Source organism: Apteryx mantelli, chromosome 27 (assembly GCF_036417845.1).
Source record: "Apteryx mantelli isolate bAptMan1 chromosome 27, bAptMan1.hap1, whole genome shotgun sequence".
Taxonomy (NCBI): domain Eukaryota; kingdom Metazoa; phylum Chordata; class Aves; order Apterygiformes; family Apterygidae; genus Apteryx; species Apteryx mantelli.
Window position 1 is genome coordinate 7,012,643 of NC_090004.1, and position 18,317 is coordinate 7,030,959.

The window sequence follows — 18,317 nt, forward strand, 5'->3', positions numbered from 1 at the left end:
CACCATGTGACCTGCCCACCCAAAACAAGCCTAAACAATTGGGTTTCTTAATGCTCACAATTCCACCCCTTACAAGCAGCCACCATTAGCTACCTAAAGGACAGTGATCATCTTGCAGAAGTTCACAGCTGCACAGTTCCTGATGAAACTGGAAATCTTGCATATACCATCCATTACCCGAAATCATTTGCTCAGCTGCTGAGAAGTCAGTTATCCCAATATTCAGCCAGAATGGCCTCTTCTCAAGGGATGTAATTTCCTCCCTTCAAAACTTTCTCTTTCAGGATCATCTCTTAATCAATTTTGACTGCTCCCTCAGCGCCACGACTCTTCTACATAGCCATTGTCAGCAATAATAATTATACCAAGCACTTATATAGCTATTTCCATCTTCAAAGCACTTCACAAGCATTAGCCAATTAATGCATATTCTTCCATGCTGTCTCTAGTGTGAGTAACAGCCTCACTGGGTTTTCCTGCAACTTCCCTTTGCAGCTTTTCAGTTGCCCCAATATCCTTTAATTGAATGTCACTATCAGCAGCCTCCTTTGGAGGGTTTATGTATCATATTTACAAGTGGGCCAGAGAAGTGCTGCATCCTTGTCCAGTAATGGGGGAATGGCTTTGCTACCCACCATGCAAGTTTGCATACTTATCTAAAACCAAGAGTTAGCCTAAGAAGTTATGGTTAAAGCACTAAGCTGAACTTGGGAGGCCTGGATTCAGTCCTCACCTCTACTAAACATCTCCAGCATGAGGTTAGGCAACTCCTTTGTGTAAGACTTCACAAAACCAAAGTGCATTCACTTAAGGACCACAAGTCCCATTTCAAATTGAACTTAAGTGTTCAAGATTGATTTACAAACATATTTAGAAACTAAGAACTGCAGACAGATGCCTTGTAGGGTTACAAACACACCTGAATTTTGCAGCTGACATATCCTCTTATAAACCCCACTGGGCTAGTATATGCTTTTTAGGCTTCTAAACATCCCTGCAAATTTTGCCCCAGGAGTCCAAGACTCAGTGAAAGCGTTCAGAATGATTCAAGAGTTTCTCAAAATTTTACTCTTTTCTCTCTGAATCTGTAAAATGAACACAAAGATTTATTTCTCCCCCACTTTCAGTCCAGACATCTATTTAAATGACACTTTACAGGGCACACATGGTTTTCTACTACATGTCTGTCATTCCTCACCTAAGAACCCTGGGAAGCTCAGATTTTCTCAGTTTCCCATACATTTGGTGTTCCACCTGGCAGTTCATCCCAAGTCACAACTGAAATGAAAATCTTTGAAAAGGAGAAATAGTTTAATGAACAACATTTGCACAAACCCCTGCAAACTGAGTCCACTCACAGGCAGAATTTTTACTCAGTCTCATTTATAAAGTGCTAATTAGTATCTCCAAAACAAATTTTTCAATTTGCGTTTCAGCTGTTTTCCAGTAAAAGAATATTTGCATTTAAATGGCTTATACATTGTGCTCAAATGCAAAATTATTTTCATCTCAGGTTTTAGGACTCCTTTATCACAAAAAATGCAAGAAAGATGAAATAAAAGCTCAAAGTGAAATCCATCTCACAAATCACAGCCAAGTCCTAATTTAAAGATTTCCTCATGATAAATTTTCAATATTACTTAGTGTCTATTCTTCCTTTTACCAGATCAATGTCATAATGAACGAACAGACTTAAAAGTATCTGCAATTTCATTTGCTGTTATTAGTTATGAAGCAATGTGTCCATCTATAAAGTTCAATGTTCTTCTCAAGGCCAGTGGGAATGGGACTTGCCCCAAGAGAGATCTTTGACCCAGCTACAACTTCTCATCTAGCTAGTTACTTAGAAGACATCAGTCCTTGAAATTCTCACAATGTTAACAATTTCATCATTACACTGAGCAGATACAGATACTTATTTAGAAATAAGTCTGACCTAAGTTCAGAGCAAGCTGCAAGCACTTCCTCCCTCCCCTCCATGCCCACCCCCCACCCCCTCACCCAGCGCCTTTTGCTTATACCTTTAAGCTTCGATCTAGCAATTGGGTTATTTTTATACATTTATAGCTATATGGAAAGCATAGAGATTGCACAACTCTGCTACTTTTGGTGATCGCTGGGAGTCCGCTGTCCCTGTTTTAGCAGCTAAGGCTTAGAACAAAAAAGAGACAAATTCTGTAGAAAGAGAAGATACCGAGGAAATAACCCCAAACATTTAACTGATGTCATAACCAGCAAACTAGTTGTCAGTACAGTGACCAGAATCTGACCCTCAGACGAAAAACACTTGTCCTGAGTAAGCACAGACTTCACTTATTGAAACCTCTTCACTCTTCCATTAAAACTGTCATTTCCCTATACTCTCCATGAAGAAATGCAGGGTGCCTTTACAAGTGCTTTGAGATCTTCCAGCAAAACACACTCTAAGCATCTGTATTACAACAGTTTGCACTTATATTATCATATTTGAATTAAAAGAGAGGCAAACAGAAGGCAATTTCTCTAGGGAATTTTTGTTGGGATATAAATCCAATTTTGACTTGATTCCATTAACAGCACTTTCACATTCACTTTAAGTATTGCTGTACTTGAGATTTACTACCTAATGCCTACTTGTCACCTTGAGGAATCAATGAAAGTCACTCTAAAAGCCCACATTACACAGAAAAATTAACAATTCATTTTGTCCAATAAGACAAAAAAAAGACAGCCACATAGCCTGAAAAATAGAGAACAGCTACAAAACGCATCTAAAACTATCTATAGGGAAAAAAAAGGTGAAACATTTCAATTATATTGAAAATTTCAGTCCCTTCGCAGGTGGATCTCATACACACAACAGCAAAACTGAATTCTTCACTGAAAATTATCAGCTCTGTTCTAATCATATATGCCCGTGTCCAAATTTAATCTTGGCAACTGATTGATGCTCTGAAACTGTGAAATCAGACTTATTTTTAGCTTGTTCTGGTCCAACTTAGAAAAATTCTCATTTTAGGTACTAATCTGCCTAGTCTCATACATAAATATTCCTACTAGCTTCAGTGGATCTATCTACTCATATGCAAAGTCCAAGTCATTTACATACTGTTTCTGCTTTCTGCAGCTTCCATGTATACCTAACTAACAATTAGTCTTAGAATTTGTTTCCATTATCCTTAACACTGTATTTTACAGTTTTATTTTTCTTGCAGCTTCTCCATTCATTTAAAATCTCATTTTCACCCTTAGATATATTCCATTTAATCTTAGTTCTCAATTCCAAAAGTAGATCAATAACTTTCTTCTTCAATCTACATAGCTTTCAATCAAAGAGTTAACAAGGAGTGAATTGAATCAATTCATAAGTTCAAATTAGGGGTTTTTTTTGTAAAAAAAAGTCTAATTTGCTAGCCACACTCATGAAAAAGAAGGAAAAAAACTCCCCATAATAGCCCTCCGTGTCAGATACCTGGGCAAAAAAGGTGGTGATTTGTTTTCTAGTTTAAGACTGTCACAGTACTTAGCAGGAACAAATGACAGACCCTCTTGTAAAACAGTGTTTTCTGGAGCACTTATTTCACTTTCCCATGAAATAAACTTGCTCCTCCTAAGGACACATCAAGCTGGAACCGATTCAGCTATTTATGAACATAGCACAGACCTTGCAGGATTCTGTCTCATATCCTAAGTCTTGCCAAGCTAGAGAAACCATCACTGTATCTAGCACTGGAAGTAGTAGATTGGTCCTGATCATTAAGACAGGTCAAGAGCTTCATGCAAAAACCACATCCAGAGCCTTGAAATGGTTTTACTGTGCTTTAGCTCTAGGCCTTAAGCAAGACATTGCATCTAAAGTGTGGGGACCATTTCACACATTGTTCCCTCAACATGGGACCACCTGACAGTCCTTAATGCATTTTCAAAGCACTCTACCAAAGTACAGAAATTGTGATGCATCTGCTTTACTATCCTTTGAATGGCTACATGATTTGAACAACATCACGGCACAGGCTGTGGTAGAACTGGAGCCCTAAGAAAAGGGGTAACCCTGCAAAGGCTTCAGCTTGTGAATAACGGTACCTCTGAAGGAACCAACGCCAGAGTGATCAGAGAAGGATGGTAACATGTTAAACCCAAGAAATAAAACCCCAACACCATCAGGAACAAATTCCCTACCCTTCAAACACTGATTATTTCAGCAGGTAAGACACCATTTTACTATTAACATATTGAGTCCTTCTCTGAATGGCGCTTAACTTTAATGAAAATATCCCAGGATGGTTGCTGACAGATGTCCAGTGTCCACAAGCAGCGCCTAACCTTTCCATAATGGAGACAAAAAAACAATAGAGGAATATAAACAATATGCTGCGCGATGTGAGAAGCATCTTTAAAAATGGCCTGGGCTTTGGAAAAGCACCAGGTTTCATTATCCTTCTGAGGAAATAGATTTCCTTGCTGGAAGGAAATATATTTTTCTTGATATTATTCAGTGTATCAAATGGGAAAGGAACATTGAATTGTGCCTTTGTTACAGAAAAAATAAGCTTCCATTTTCTGTACCTCCAACTTGGCATTAACTGCTCATCGAATGTCAGATCAAGCTTCTAACAATGGACCGGATCCTCCTTTGCCCTGCAGCAATGAGAGGAGGGAAGAATTCTGCTGAAGATAATGGAGTTACAGAAACGTGAAAAAGGCACAACAGAGATCCAGTATGTCCTTACATATTCAAACTGTAAGACCAGCTTTTCTGCACTTAAAAATGCAATCTAGTGCTGCTAATTTCAGCTGGAGAGCAGTGACAAAGGGTGCACCTTATGGGTTGATGAGATCTCAAGAGTTTGGGAACACTCTCGTACACTGATAACAAAAGGAGAGCGAGGGGAGAGCAATAACAAAATGTAAGCAATTACACAACAGCATGTCATTCTCCACTACAAAGTTCTTTAGCAAGCTTTGTATTAAAAAAAGCCATCTCAAGTTAAGGAAAGCCACTCACCCCATTTCTTACGCAGTATGTTCCAACATAGGCCCTAGGGCTTCAAAACTAAAGATATACACACAATCAAAAAGATTTCATGAAATTGCTTTCACTAGTTCAACCAAAAAAAATGCATTTGCTATAGTACTAGTAAGTAACAGGCACCATAATCAGGAACTTTCTCTATTTTATCTCCACAATCTTTGATGCATTTTTCATCATAATACATTAGATAGTACTATTTTTCCACTCTATAGACGAGAAGTTAAAGCTCACATAGGTTAAGCAACTGCTTCGAAGCCAAAGAGAAAGTCTGTGGCAGATTAAAGCCTGAAATTCTAGACCATCCAACCTGTCAACATCCTGCTTTTGCTAATGACCAGTATCCAATTCCCTGATGCTTTTGGCAAATTCTTTGTCTGCTTTAAGTCTCCCACCCTCCCATCTGTACTGGAGTATGCTGTGCTTTTAAAAGCTGCATTGTAGTCTTCCAATAAAATGCACAAATGTGGCTATATGCATGTAAAAATGGTACAAATGACATAACATGAATTACAGAAGGAGCTAAGCAACATGTACAAATACTTGCTGGAGCAGAAACTGCATTTGATTATATTTATGATTTTTTGCTGCAAATACTTTACTACTAAACACCCAGTAGCAGACAGCCAACTTTCACCTCAGAATGTCATTTGCAATTAATCCCAAATTGTACATGAAATGGCTGAATTCACTTCACGCAATCAAGGGACAGAACCAAGAGCATAAAACTTGTGTGGCTAATCAGCACAGTACAATTTGTATTTGCTGAAAGCTTATTACAAACATACGAAGATCTGTCTGCAGAATAAATCTGTACATCATTTTAGAATTTCACAAATTCTACTTATTCCTATTTTACAGATGAGGAAGCAAAACAGAAGGACTAAGGTTCACACCCTCAAGGACTTGTAAGTGCCAACAACCATGGAAAACAGCAAGAATTGGGCTTTAATGACTTCTGCAAGTCTAGAGAGAGAGAGAGCGCGCATGCAAGAAACAAGAGAGTGCTGAACCAGAAAACCTCCAGTTGTGGTTCATTCTCTAGCTGCAATTAAGTCATCTTTCTTGTCTGGGAAGATCACCCTATTGAAGTATTCTTGGACCTTCTAATACAACTGGTGTCCTGGACACTGATGGGGCCAGAATTTTTAGGCTAGGTAACTGTGGTTTGGTTAAATGGCCCATTGGCCTATCTCTGACTAAAGTGAGAACATGACAAGCAGTTGCGTTCTTTGTACTAAAAGAAACATAGGTGGCTATTAAAGCAGATGGATGAAATCCAAATAAAGCCATTAGGACAGAACAAACTTAACATTTCATAGAGCTAGTGCAAGCCAGAGGCCAGAACTATCTTTTCTTTCTTTTGTTTTAAAAAGCTCTGGATAAAGACATCTTTAGTTGATATTCATTGTTGTTTTATCTGCCTTGAAATGGGAACTGCAGACATTTTGATAAGTGAATTGAGAAATTGTTCCGTTTCATTGTAACTACTGTAAAATGTCTTCGCGTCCCCTAGCGCAGATGCAGCTCAGACCTCAACTACAGAGAGAAAGCATCTCTCAAACATCTCCTCTCTCATCAGCAACAGCATGGCATTTCTGTACTGCAGTTTAGCACACAGTAACACACAGGAGTCAGAAGACCTAAAGTTTGTGCCCAATTTTGCCAGCTGCCTGCTGTGTCACATTGGGCAGGGCATTTTGCACATGGTTCTGCCTACCTTCCCCGTGTTTACAATGAAAGCTCTTCTGGGCAAAGTCTGCTTCTGCCCAGTGCCGCCTTCTACAGGGCCAATAATGAAGTAGGAGCAGGAATATCTTGTTACACAGAGAAGAAAAAAACAAAAAAAAAGCCTGCCAGCAGAAGTAAAACACTTAATTTCCTTCTGATCGCAGATGGAGAGAAGCTGTATGGACAGCTCACCAAGGTTATGGAGGTAACCCAAATGCCAGAGACGGTTGAGGCCTCAGGCCTTTGTGAGAACCTGGCTGCAGCTCTAGCCTGCCAATCCTTTACCAGCAGCACCGCTATCAAGCCCAACCTGATGTACATACAAGCAGCAAGCTGGTTTCTGGTGATGCTAGTTGCCTTTCTCAGATGCCTGTCCTTAGACAAAGCTGGCTTAAGAAGCAGACTTCTAGCAGCCCTGATACAAAGTCCACCCATATTATGGTCCCTCATCTCAGCAGTCCTCCAGCACTCATGAATTATATCCAGTACTTGTTGATGATTTGGACTGCATGCTCTTTCAGGCACGGGCTGCTGTATGTTTATACAGCACTAGACACAAAAAGGCCCCTGCTCATGCATGAAGCTGGTGATTACACCCTGCTATAAAACATACTAATACAACATGGTACACGTGTGTTTAAGAAAGTCAGGTTTCCCTTCCTTCTTTCTCCAAATACTTGCTTTTCCCCAAAACCTAGGCCATCAGTTCATTTGCAAATACATTTTTGCAATAAATATCTGTTTTCGGGGGGGGGGGGCTGCAGGGTTTGTTTTAAATGACTCCCCTGTCACACATCTCCCTGGCAACCATAGCTGCTCTGGGTCTCGTAGTTTTAAGATCCTTCTGCTCTTTAACTGAAAGTCACAGCTCACCAGATCTCTCTGCTCCACAGTCATCTGGACCTCTTGGAAATTATCTGCACAAAGCAGGATTCCAGTACAGTCACCAGTTCTCCTTCCATGCAACAGACAACAGTGGTCTGTGCATACAAACAACAGGCAGTTTACCATAACAACACTAAGCCTTCACCTCAAAGACAGATAATTAGTACAAAAAGGGACAGGGGCTGAAGCAGGGAATGTACCTGACACCAGGAAGATATAAAGGACACCATACTCTGTTGTGAAGTGACTTAGACAAAACAAAAAAACCACAAAACCCTCTGATCCATTTCTGTGTAAGGGAGGTATAAAAATTACACACAAGCTCATTGCAGTATACTATCTCCATTCTGGCTGGCTGTGTCCATGGCAGCAGCAAGGAGACTGAAACAGAGTTAATTTGATTTCTTTAATCAATGGGATTTTCCCAATTACACATTAACCACTATCAGATCAGTCTGCCACTGCATAGCATGGCAGAAGCATATATATTTCTGCAGATTACTGCACTGCATCATATTTATTGTAAGCAAAGTACATTTATTTCCGTAATTGCTCTGTACTTCCCTCCTCCAGAAACACTGTGTCAACACAGAAACTATGGGGGCTACCATCACAACTGTCTTGGTTTCTTTGAAAACAATGCAAGAGCAACAAGTGGCAAGATTTCTCATAACAGGCACTCACGAACCACAGAGAGAGAGGCCTCAAACAATTTGTAAGTGCATAGGAAGCATATCAAAACAAGTGACCTCTCTGTCCTTTGCAGAGAATTAAACAACAAAACGTGAAAAATGATTTTGTGTTTAAGACTGAGACTGATATATTTCCAGTTCTGCCAGATTCCCCAAGTGACCTTGCACAAGTCACTCGGCATGGAATTCATCTTGCTCTCCATCTAGAAGGCAGCTGTGCAGGATCCCCCGAAGGCAGCACCAAGGGCACCTCCGTAAGGTGGCTCAGGTCGCCCAGGGCAAAGGTTCCTATCTCTCTCTACAGCGTGGGCACACAAAGGAACAAAAGGCAGGACAGTGACACAACCTTCCTAAGCACAATGGCAGAAAAGAGGGCCAAAAAGGACCCACCCATGGCTTCCTTGCCACTGCCATGAAGCCCCAGTACTTTTATATTTACCACAGACACAGGTTAAGAGTCCTTTTAACTTAATTAGCAAAGGCCTTAATGCTATGGCTGCATCTACTCTGAAAGAGATTATGAAGCTATTGGATGGTATCAAACAAACCTCATGGTCTGGATTTAGCTCTGCACTACCTAGATGACAAATGAGTGCACATATTACTGGACTTCTTGATAAATGTATTTCTACAGGCAACATGTCAATAAGCAGCAATACATAAACTTAATTAAATACTGAGCTAGAATATAAAACCCCAGTTAACATGTAGGATTAATAAGGTCATGTCTGTTTCTACAGCCAGAGTCTCTCTGGGTGGAGCAAAAACCTTACCTCCTTTTAAATCTCTTTAAAGGTTGTAACTGCTGCTAATAACTTTCCCATCATACATCTGCATTCCACAGCAGCTGCACTTGGATGTCACAGCCAACACCTACAATTACAATGTCTCTGATATTCTTGGACACTGTATCAGTCAAACAGGCAACTCAATGCTGGACTGACCAATTCAAGCTATACAGCATGCATTATTATTTTTTAAATAGACCTTAAAAGTAAAGTCTCAACTCTGGTCTTACACTTGAATTTGCTATACTTTCTATTGAGAAAAAGGCTATTTAAATCTAGGCTTATCTGTAGTATTTCTGGACCTCCAAACGCCCAGAAACATGAAGGACAGTTAAGAAGTATCACTCTAAAACCCATTCAGCAAATACAGCTTTGATATTATTTCACTTAAGCCAATGAAGAATGACTCTGGCACTCTGTCTTAGGATACTTTGGGTAAAAAAAAAACAGATTAGTAAGACTTTTCTGAAGTCTTATGCCTTTACAGTACTTTTGTCAAAGACATCTTTTGCAGCTTTCCTCCAAAAATCTTTAGATGCAACTATACCCATGCAGTATCCCTCTGGTATATGCACTGTAGTCCATCCTCTATCTTACCCATGAAGCGAGAGGGAATGGTCAGTCAAAAGGTTATCTGCAGAGTTGTAACAGAAAACACAAGTCCAAATCCTGTCCTGCACTAGCCAGAGCTGCGCTTTTCCATCTCCTATGGCAGTCTCATTATTAGAAAAGTAGCTAAAAGGCTTGGCTTCACCTGACAGAAGCAGCTCGGAGATGAGACTCATCCTTCAGGCTTGAATCAACTCTCCAGAAGTGCATTATTGTTATGGTTGGATGTTATACAATCAGTGTTATTGAGTTTAGGCTGCCTGACTTTCCCCCCAAACCTCTCTGACCATTAACATTACAATAATGATTTCCTCTGGTCAACACCCACGTAACAGCTACCAGGGGGCAGGCAGCAGCACTGCAGCTGTGCGATTTGGCATTGCATTGACAACTGGCCTCTCAGGAAACACAAGGTGGCCAGTGGTGCACAGTAATTCAGCAGCTGCAAATTCCTGGAGCACAGGTGGTTAACAGCATACTTAGAAGAAGGGAAAGAATTATTTTTCACCTGTCCTTGCAAGTAAATTAATGAGGCAGTAACTTCTGCATAGCAAAACATGTTCTCTACAACAGGAATACTACAAATGATCATCTGATCAATTGCTCAGTTACACCTTGAGCCCTAAACCACTTTGGCAGAGAGTATGTCCACTGGGATCCATGGCAGATTGCCTGAATCATGTTCCCTGCACCCATTTTGACATGTGCCTCCTTTTGACAGAAACTCCTAGACAACTGGAAGGCAGCCACTGAAGATCGTTGAGCAGACATCCACGCCTGTGCCACTGCAGACTAGCTCAGCTGGGAACCATCAGCCAGCTGAATATAAAATTTCCCTGGGAGGTATCTGACATGACAGAGACTGGGCTTGGTGGCAAGGAAGGTTTAAGCTTAGAAGTATTTTGGCAGTGCTGAGGGGCCCTGACAAAAATCAGTGATGGGCAATGAACAATTATAAGGCAAGGGAAAGTCTCCTGTGCCCAATGAAGTTATTAGTCAATACAAAGAATGCGAAGACAAAAGTAAAACTGTTTGCCTAAGGTGACACAACAAAACAGTACCACAGTATGGATTGTGACCCAAATGTCCCAGGCTTGAAGTAGAGTCATAGTTACTGCACAACACAGTCTTACTAGTAAGTTTAACGCATCTGCACTCCCATTTTGGTATCCCAAATACAAAATATAGCAAAGGATTCAGACTGGCAGCTAAAGGAACAAGGCTTTTTTCCCTACCCCCCCACTCATGAATACATCCACATGCTTCTGTGGTGAAAAGCATGCTGAATCTGGACATTCCCCACTGAGAACTCATAAGTGTGCACACCACTGTAAAGAGATAAGAAAGCAAGTTTACTACACTCCAGTGAAACCTGAGGGCCATATGGTCACCCAGCCTTGCATGGCCAGGCATAGGGAGAAGGAAGGACAGGGCCCTATTCCTTCAACCTGAGTATCACCTGTGCTCCCCCACTGCAAAGTGCTGAGAACCTATGGACCAGGCCACATGTCCTCTCCTCTGCAGTCACAAGGGCAAGGAAGGGCAAGGGAGGCAGTAAGGCCAGATGAAGCCTTCCGTTTTGCTCGCCCTCTCTAAGCGCCAAGAAATCAGTCTGATCCTATGCAAAAGATTGTCATCTCTACCTCCAAACATCTTCACCCTTTAAACATTTGCCATAAATGACTCCCTCCCTGTAACAGAAGGCAATAGCAAGACATGAATAAGTGGGAATCATTCGTTTCATTTAGCACTGTTATCCCCACTACTTCAGCACCAATAGTAGGATTTGGCTCAAAACTATGTTCTCAGCTACTGCCATGAAACACCATGGTTTCATCACATGCCACGATCAAATGTAATCACGCTGGTGACTATTCCCCTTTTCCTATGTGAAAACATGCATCCACTATTTCAGCGAGTTAATATCTTATGCCGCTACCCCTTAACAAAAGCCACACTCAAATCACTTAGTCTGCTTCGCAGGTTAAGGTGCTCCCCAGCAGAGCAAGTACCCCTGAATCTCATTACCCTGTGCAGATTTAAGACAACAGAACAAAATAAAATAAGATTTAAATATGCACACATTCATCAAAATTCATAAACAGTGTCCCCTCTCCTCCATTCTTCAGTGGAAGAGTCTGCCAAAAACTATTCTCCATGAAGAAAAAAGAAAATTACAATGGGTTTAAAATGATTAGACCATTTTTCAATCCAGTGCATCTTTCCATAGTCCAGTGCAAAATAGGATGCTGATAGTAAGACTGTGTGTGAATAATGGCATCAAGACTTAAGGAGGCATAATAGGCCTTTGAAAGAAATTGCATATGCACGTATCCATATACGCCTGGCCAAAACACGCACCAAATGCACCTTCTAGTTCATATGCATAGCTTATTACCTGGGGAACAGCAGAAAGGAATGGTATTATTCCCATCCCGTTATGAGTACCTGTTTTGACAATCAAAAAAAATTCAGGATCATATGCACGATACATCCAAAAGGCCACGCACAGCTCACAATCAACTCATAGCTATAGAACAAATTCAGTGTTCTCTGCAAATCTCAAAATTCCAAATTATTCACGCACCACTAAAACAAAGGGGAGAAACTAAAAGAAACACTCCTACCCTACACCCCAAAAAAATAAACCTCAGCACAGCATAAAACAATACCTTCTCTACAGCTGCATCAGTTCTTTGCACAAGTAGAAGCTACCTGACCTTGCCTTCAGATACAGTAGCACCTGAAGAAGGCCTATGCAGCAATCAGCCATTTTTTAAAGGGACATCATTAGGCAACAGGACTACTGACACAATACAGTTGATGCAAGGAGTAGGATTTCTCTTCTTTTTAAGACGGCTAGAACTACTAACTGATAGTTCTATATATACAGCTCTACTGCCACACTATGGGTACTCCTGGTTATTACTACCTACACAAATCCTAGGAAAAGGCTAGGCTAGGACTGAAGCACTTAAGAACTTTGTTCTGCAGAGGTTCATGATTTACTCAGCTAAGGTACCAGAAGTCCCAGCCCAGATTAAAATTATTTTGAAATCATACCTTAAAACTAAAACAGATTGGCAAAAGCTGAGTGTATTCACCGAGTGGCTACATTTACTGTGTTCTGGATATCTAGCAGTAAGCCACTGATTTCAAAATTGATCCCTTATCTTCACAAAAAGATTATTACTGGGATTTCAAAATCTGTGGAAGAGGAGGAACTACGAAAGAGGAGTCATTAACAAATACTTCTAATTCTGATGCAGATAAAAGAATACAGTAGGTCTAAAAAAAGCTTTTGCAGATATTACATGTGTAGGAGAGCATGAACAACAGTTGTTGATCCTTCAATCCTTGGGTGAAGTATCCAGAAGAGACACCATTCTAAATGAAGAAAGCGAGGCGCTAGATACCTGAGCAAAAAGGATTAAATACTTAGTAGGCACAGAAAGCAAGCCTGGAACATCTAGTATGAACAACCAACAGCACAGAAGAGAGTTGTAAACCCCGACATAATAAATCACATATTTAGGTATCTCTACATCATTCTACTCATACCAGCAAAGCACAGCAGAAGTTGCTGGGATGGTTTTTCTCTATGCATAGACTAAATGCTCCTGCTGGAAAGGAAAAACATTCAGGAAAATATCCACCAAAATATCATCCTTAATTAGGAGTTGTGGGTTGTTTGGTGCATATTATACTCTTCCCTAATAGATGCTTCCAGTCAGCAAAACTCTTCAGGTCTACTGCAAGAGTCCTCAGGAGGAGGAATAGTTAATGATTATTCTGGGTCTCGTTGGAGAAAGTCTGCCTTACATAATAAAATCAGTATTGCATTCCAGCTAACACAAAGTTTTCCAAAAAATCGAGATGTCATATACATGAACGCACAAACACACACACATTCCTCCTGCCCAAGATGCAGCAGACAGAAGACAAACATTACTGAGAAACTCATGGAAATCGGGGCACAGCACTCTTGAAAGACAACACTGCCAAAGACTTAGCTCTCCCACTTCCCCCCCACACACACACAAAGACAGTCCCTAAATATTTGCTGTTCACACCAGAAAAACTTCAGTGCTTAGATATGCTTTTGCTACAAGGGCAGTGGCAGAAACCGAGGAGGATACATAAGCAAACTCCCTCAAAATTCTAGTCTCTCTTACTATCTTTCAAGTCAATAAAGGCGTATTTACTAAAAATCACAGGAATAATGATGCTGAGGCTAAAGAGCTCATCTGTAAGAGCACATCAACTTGAAAGGCAGGAGGAAGAAAGGAAAAGTGCTTCCATCTTCATGCAAGGAGTCCTAAATTTATTTTATCAGCTATAGGCAAACACCAGGGTAGTGAAATAATGAATTAAGATGCAAGGGAAAGACGGTGGAAAAAATGTGAAGGCATTTTTTACAATCATCTCACATATTGTACAGCAACTGTGCACAATGATTTGACCCACTGGGTAAGGGGAATGAGATCAAATAAAGCTACCTTTTATTATCCCATCATTTAAAATTGTTGCTCCCAAAGGCTAATAGAGGGAAACTTTATCTTCTGCAGAGGTCAACAGGAAACATACTCCTTATTGAACACTACAGGGAAGCATGAGCAGGCACACACGTGCATGCACACACACACACCCTTGAAGTCCCCCCAGAGAAGAGATTAACAGTGGTTCTAGGATCTAAGCAGCAGGAGGAAAAATACTCCTAAAGTTGCCAGCTTTCTCCATTGCACTTACCGGTTGCTGAGACAGCCAGCAGCCCCACAGAGAGCAGCAGAACCCGGCTCCAGGAGCTCACTTCCACCGTCATGAGAGCAAAGATCCCCAGTTTTCCCCAATTCCTTCTGAAGCCACAGCTGCATCCCGGCTTGTCCCATCCCAAGGAAGGTTGCATGTCAAAGGGCAGTGGGGAACGGGGTGCGCCAGGGGGTTGGTGGTTGTTGGGTTTTTTCCCCCCTTCTCTCCCCCTTTGCGATTGGGATAGTCCTCGACTCTGCTAGAGGAAGAGGAGAAAGGAAGAGGAGGAAAAAAAAAATCAGGTCAGGCTTGGGATTTTTTTTTATTTTTTTAGCCAAGAAAAAAATCCCACCGCATGGAGGGCTCTGAGCTTCTGCAGCTGGAATGAACCAAGTGCAGCAGCAGCTCGGGGAGAGGAGAGAAGAGGAGGGCTGGCTCGTCCCTCCCGGTGGCTGTCTCCGAGCCAGCTCCCTGGCATTAGCAGCACACAGTCCCTTGGGATTTATACTTTTTTTTTTTTATTAGCCAGTTGATTAATCACTCCCATATCTTTGTTCTCCTCTTCACTAAATGCTGGGGAGGGGGCAAGTGCGTTTTGGTGAGGGGCTGGTGTGCAGCCATCAAGTGGATCTGGCTGGGGGACGATTTTGCTTCCCCAAACCAGAGTCCTCCCACTTGCCCCCACCCCAACAGAAACAACAAACCACAAATTATGCTTTAGCATTGTATTTATTATTTTTAATATACATCACAGGTTTCTTGTACAGGCGCAAGTCTCACAGCCTCCCATTTTACATACAGCTTAGCATGCATGCCTATGTACACACACAGCATCTCCCTGCTATTAAGATATCTGCCGGAGCCGATGCAGGCTCACTCAGGGAGCCCCCCCCCATCTCTGTAAACAACTTGACAATATTGACACAATTTTTACGATGAAGCAAATTTTGTTACAAACAAGAGAGACTGCAAGAGAGCCAACCCCCAGTCTGTGACCTGTCCTAGCAGCACGGAGCCCTGCAACAGAGCTGAGACCCCGACACCAGTGGGACTGGTTTAGGAAGCATTCTGGAGATGGGAAAGGCTGCGCTGGCCATGCCCCCTCCCCTAAGCCATCACACATGCTTGTCTGTCATGCCGCTGCCCCTTTGCAGAGCTGGTGAGAGTGATGCTGTGGCGCGCCCCCCCCCCCCCTTTTTAAACATCGATGAGCACATTTGTCCCTATGGTTGCATGCAAGATGGGGAAAAAATGCAGTCTGTTAAAGCGACATTCAGGAACTTAACTATCCTGGTAACGATGCTCAGATCTACGGACAGGAAAAATAACTCTGAACTGGTACGTGACACCAAAGCTTTAAAGACACTCTCGAATATCCTTCCCTCCCCTTCCCAGCCTCACATCAAGAGCCTATTTTAACGTTTCCTTCCAGCTTGAAAGGCATGGAGCAGCCCCTACCCCACCCCCCCTGCACTGCCCCCCACAGAAAAGGGGGAGAAGCTACCAGGGTCCAGACTGAGACCAGATCCTCCTCTCCAGCCCCAACCCCCGCCCCCGCTTTCTTCTTTTCCTTCTCTTCCTTGCCCCTTGTTCCACCACCAGAAGAAACGCGCAGAGGCAGCGAGGAGGGAGGCAGCCAAGCCTCAGCTTTCCCGCTGCCTGGCGGCCGAACGCTGCCCGTCTGCGGCAGGCTGGGGCAGACCTGAGCCGCACTGCCGGGGCCGGGCCGAGCTCGCGCCGCCGCTGCTCCGCGCACCCCACGCTCACCCAGCCAGGGTGGGGGGCTCAACTAGCCACCCATCCCCCTGCGTTCTGCATTTGCTGCAGTTTCTTGCTGCAAAGCCCCCTTCTTCACACTTGTTCCGGTAGCTTTGAATGAGCTTATTTGACAGCTCAAAAACAATTTATATCAAGGGCTTGCAAATCTGTCCCTCCACCCCCAAAACAATCCTCTCTCTCACTCCCTCTCCCTGTGTCCCCTCTGCATTTCAATCCTTCCACTGCCTACATTGTGAACCAATGCCAAGAGCCAAGGCAACCAGGGCTGTTACATGAAAGAGTTGCTTTATGTCTGTTTAAACTGCAGTGTCCTATTCAAATAGACCTTATTGTTCAAAGGCATAGATCCAAATATAAAAGGATCAGAGAACAGGGTACCACACTGCACAGCTCCATACATTGCTCTTCCCCTATACAGCTATTCACCTCCAAGAATCCCCAGCCCCCACCCCAAAATTGCATTCGGCTGAAGATGTGACTTGGTTGCTGCACACCAGAAGACTATAGGCTGAGCCAAAAATCAGCTAGCCCTGGATCAAGAACAATCTACAGGCATAATAAAGTCATTGACAAGATACAATCCCACTTTATTCCTGGTTAATAAATCATATCTTTTTCAAATCCAGGGTTTCCTCCCAAATAAGTCTTCCTCCCAAAACTGCTAGGTTTAGGGTCTTACTCTCTCAAAAAACTTGCATTTATTTGCTAAATGGACAAGACTAATAAAATACAGCAGAGACTATCACAGCAACTACCAAGTTCCTCGACTGCAACCCATTTCTCATCAGGAGGCATTTGTAGGTTCTGATTAACGACCCATTCTTAACCTCTACCACTCACTTAGCTTCTCACCTTACAAAATTACCTCTCTACTAAAAGAGGAATCTTGACTTCAGTTTAACCACCCACTAGCAGCAGGGAAATTCTGCTCTGCACTGCCACCAGCAGTCAGACCCAGGGCTCAAATGAGGCTGCTTCCTTCAGACTTCAGCACCTTCCACATTCTCCACAAAGATATTTAGCCTACATTTTTATATTCTGTTTAATCACACCTCACCCTCACTGCCAGAGCAATCTAAACTATTTTGTGATTCCTCCCAGTAAATAATAGCAACTGTAATGTCCCTAAATTCTGGTTGATCCAAGTAGGATTCACGTTGATTCACAGCTATAAATCAGTGCTCACAATGGCTTCCTGGAAGAGCAGCACTTTGGCCAAACGTTACCAAAAGAGAAACTGAGGCCTTGATAAGGTCAAAGACTTGCTAAATAGAATGAGCATCAAAACCAAGTTTTTCCTCCAGTTTTGACACCAAGCCACATCCCCACAGGGCCCTTCTCCCTCCCCCTCCTGCACACGCTGCTCCAGTGAACGTAGACAGTACCCCTGCTTACAACACAACTGCTCTGGTGATGAATGAGGAATCCTATAAGGCATTCGTGCCATGGCAGTCTGACCATATTTCCCTAAAATTAAGAGCAGCCCATCTAAGCCAGCAACCAAAATGCCACAGAGGATGTTGAAAAGAAAGTGAATCCAAAAACCAAATTCTGTTGCCAGCCACCTCTTGATGCTGAAAATATGCAAACTCCAAAACTGAAAGCAAGTTCTTTTTGCAATGCAGTGGAAGGTAGCTAAAAATATTCCCCCTTTAGGCACAGAAAACAGAAGGGCCACTGTTCTTCTGGAAAGGTGGAAAAGTCACAGGAGATCACAACTAGAAATACTGTAATAGCAGCAGCCCAGCAACAGCAGGCCCAGCTAGCCTGCGTGCATACAGACTAGGTCAAAGCCAACTAAGATGCTTTTAGTCTGAACAGAAGACAAAAAAAAGGCAAGCAGAAAAGAAAAAAGTTCTTCTAGTGATAGAGATGTGAGCCAAAATTAGTTTCTCCTGTTCTTACTCCCTGATAAGAGCAGTCTTGTGCCTGACTTGCTGTGGAGGGTAGATCTTGAGTGCACTGGACTGTGCACAGTTTCAGGGAGACAAACTGCTGCAACAGGGATGAAATGCAATCCTAGATGGACCTCAGAGACAGGTAGCTTTCCTCCTCTTTGGGCTGGGACAAAATAGG

At 42.3% G+C, this 18,317-nt stretch overlaps 1 protein-coding gene across 1 annotated transcript in view; it reads right to left on the reverse strand.

Moving 5' to 3' along the window:
* Positions 1 to 14,940, reverse strand: part of CSMD2 (CUB and Sushi multiple domains 2) — a 334,099-nt gene extending 319,159 nt beyond the window's left edge. Inside the window, 3 exon segments of the mRNA XM_067311607.1 lie at positions 14,463 to 14,733; positions 14,736 to 14,883; positions 14,885 to 14,940. Of these exon segments, the coding sequence (XP_067167708.1) occupies positions 14,463 to 14,733; positions 14,736 to 14,883; positions 14,885 to 14,940 (475 nt within the window).
* Positions 14,941 to 18,317: the final 3,377 nt, after the last annotated feature.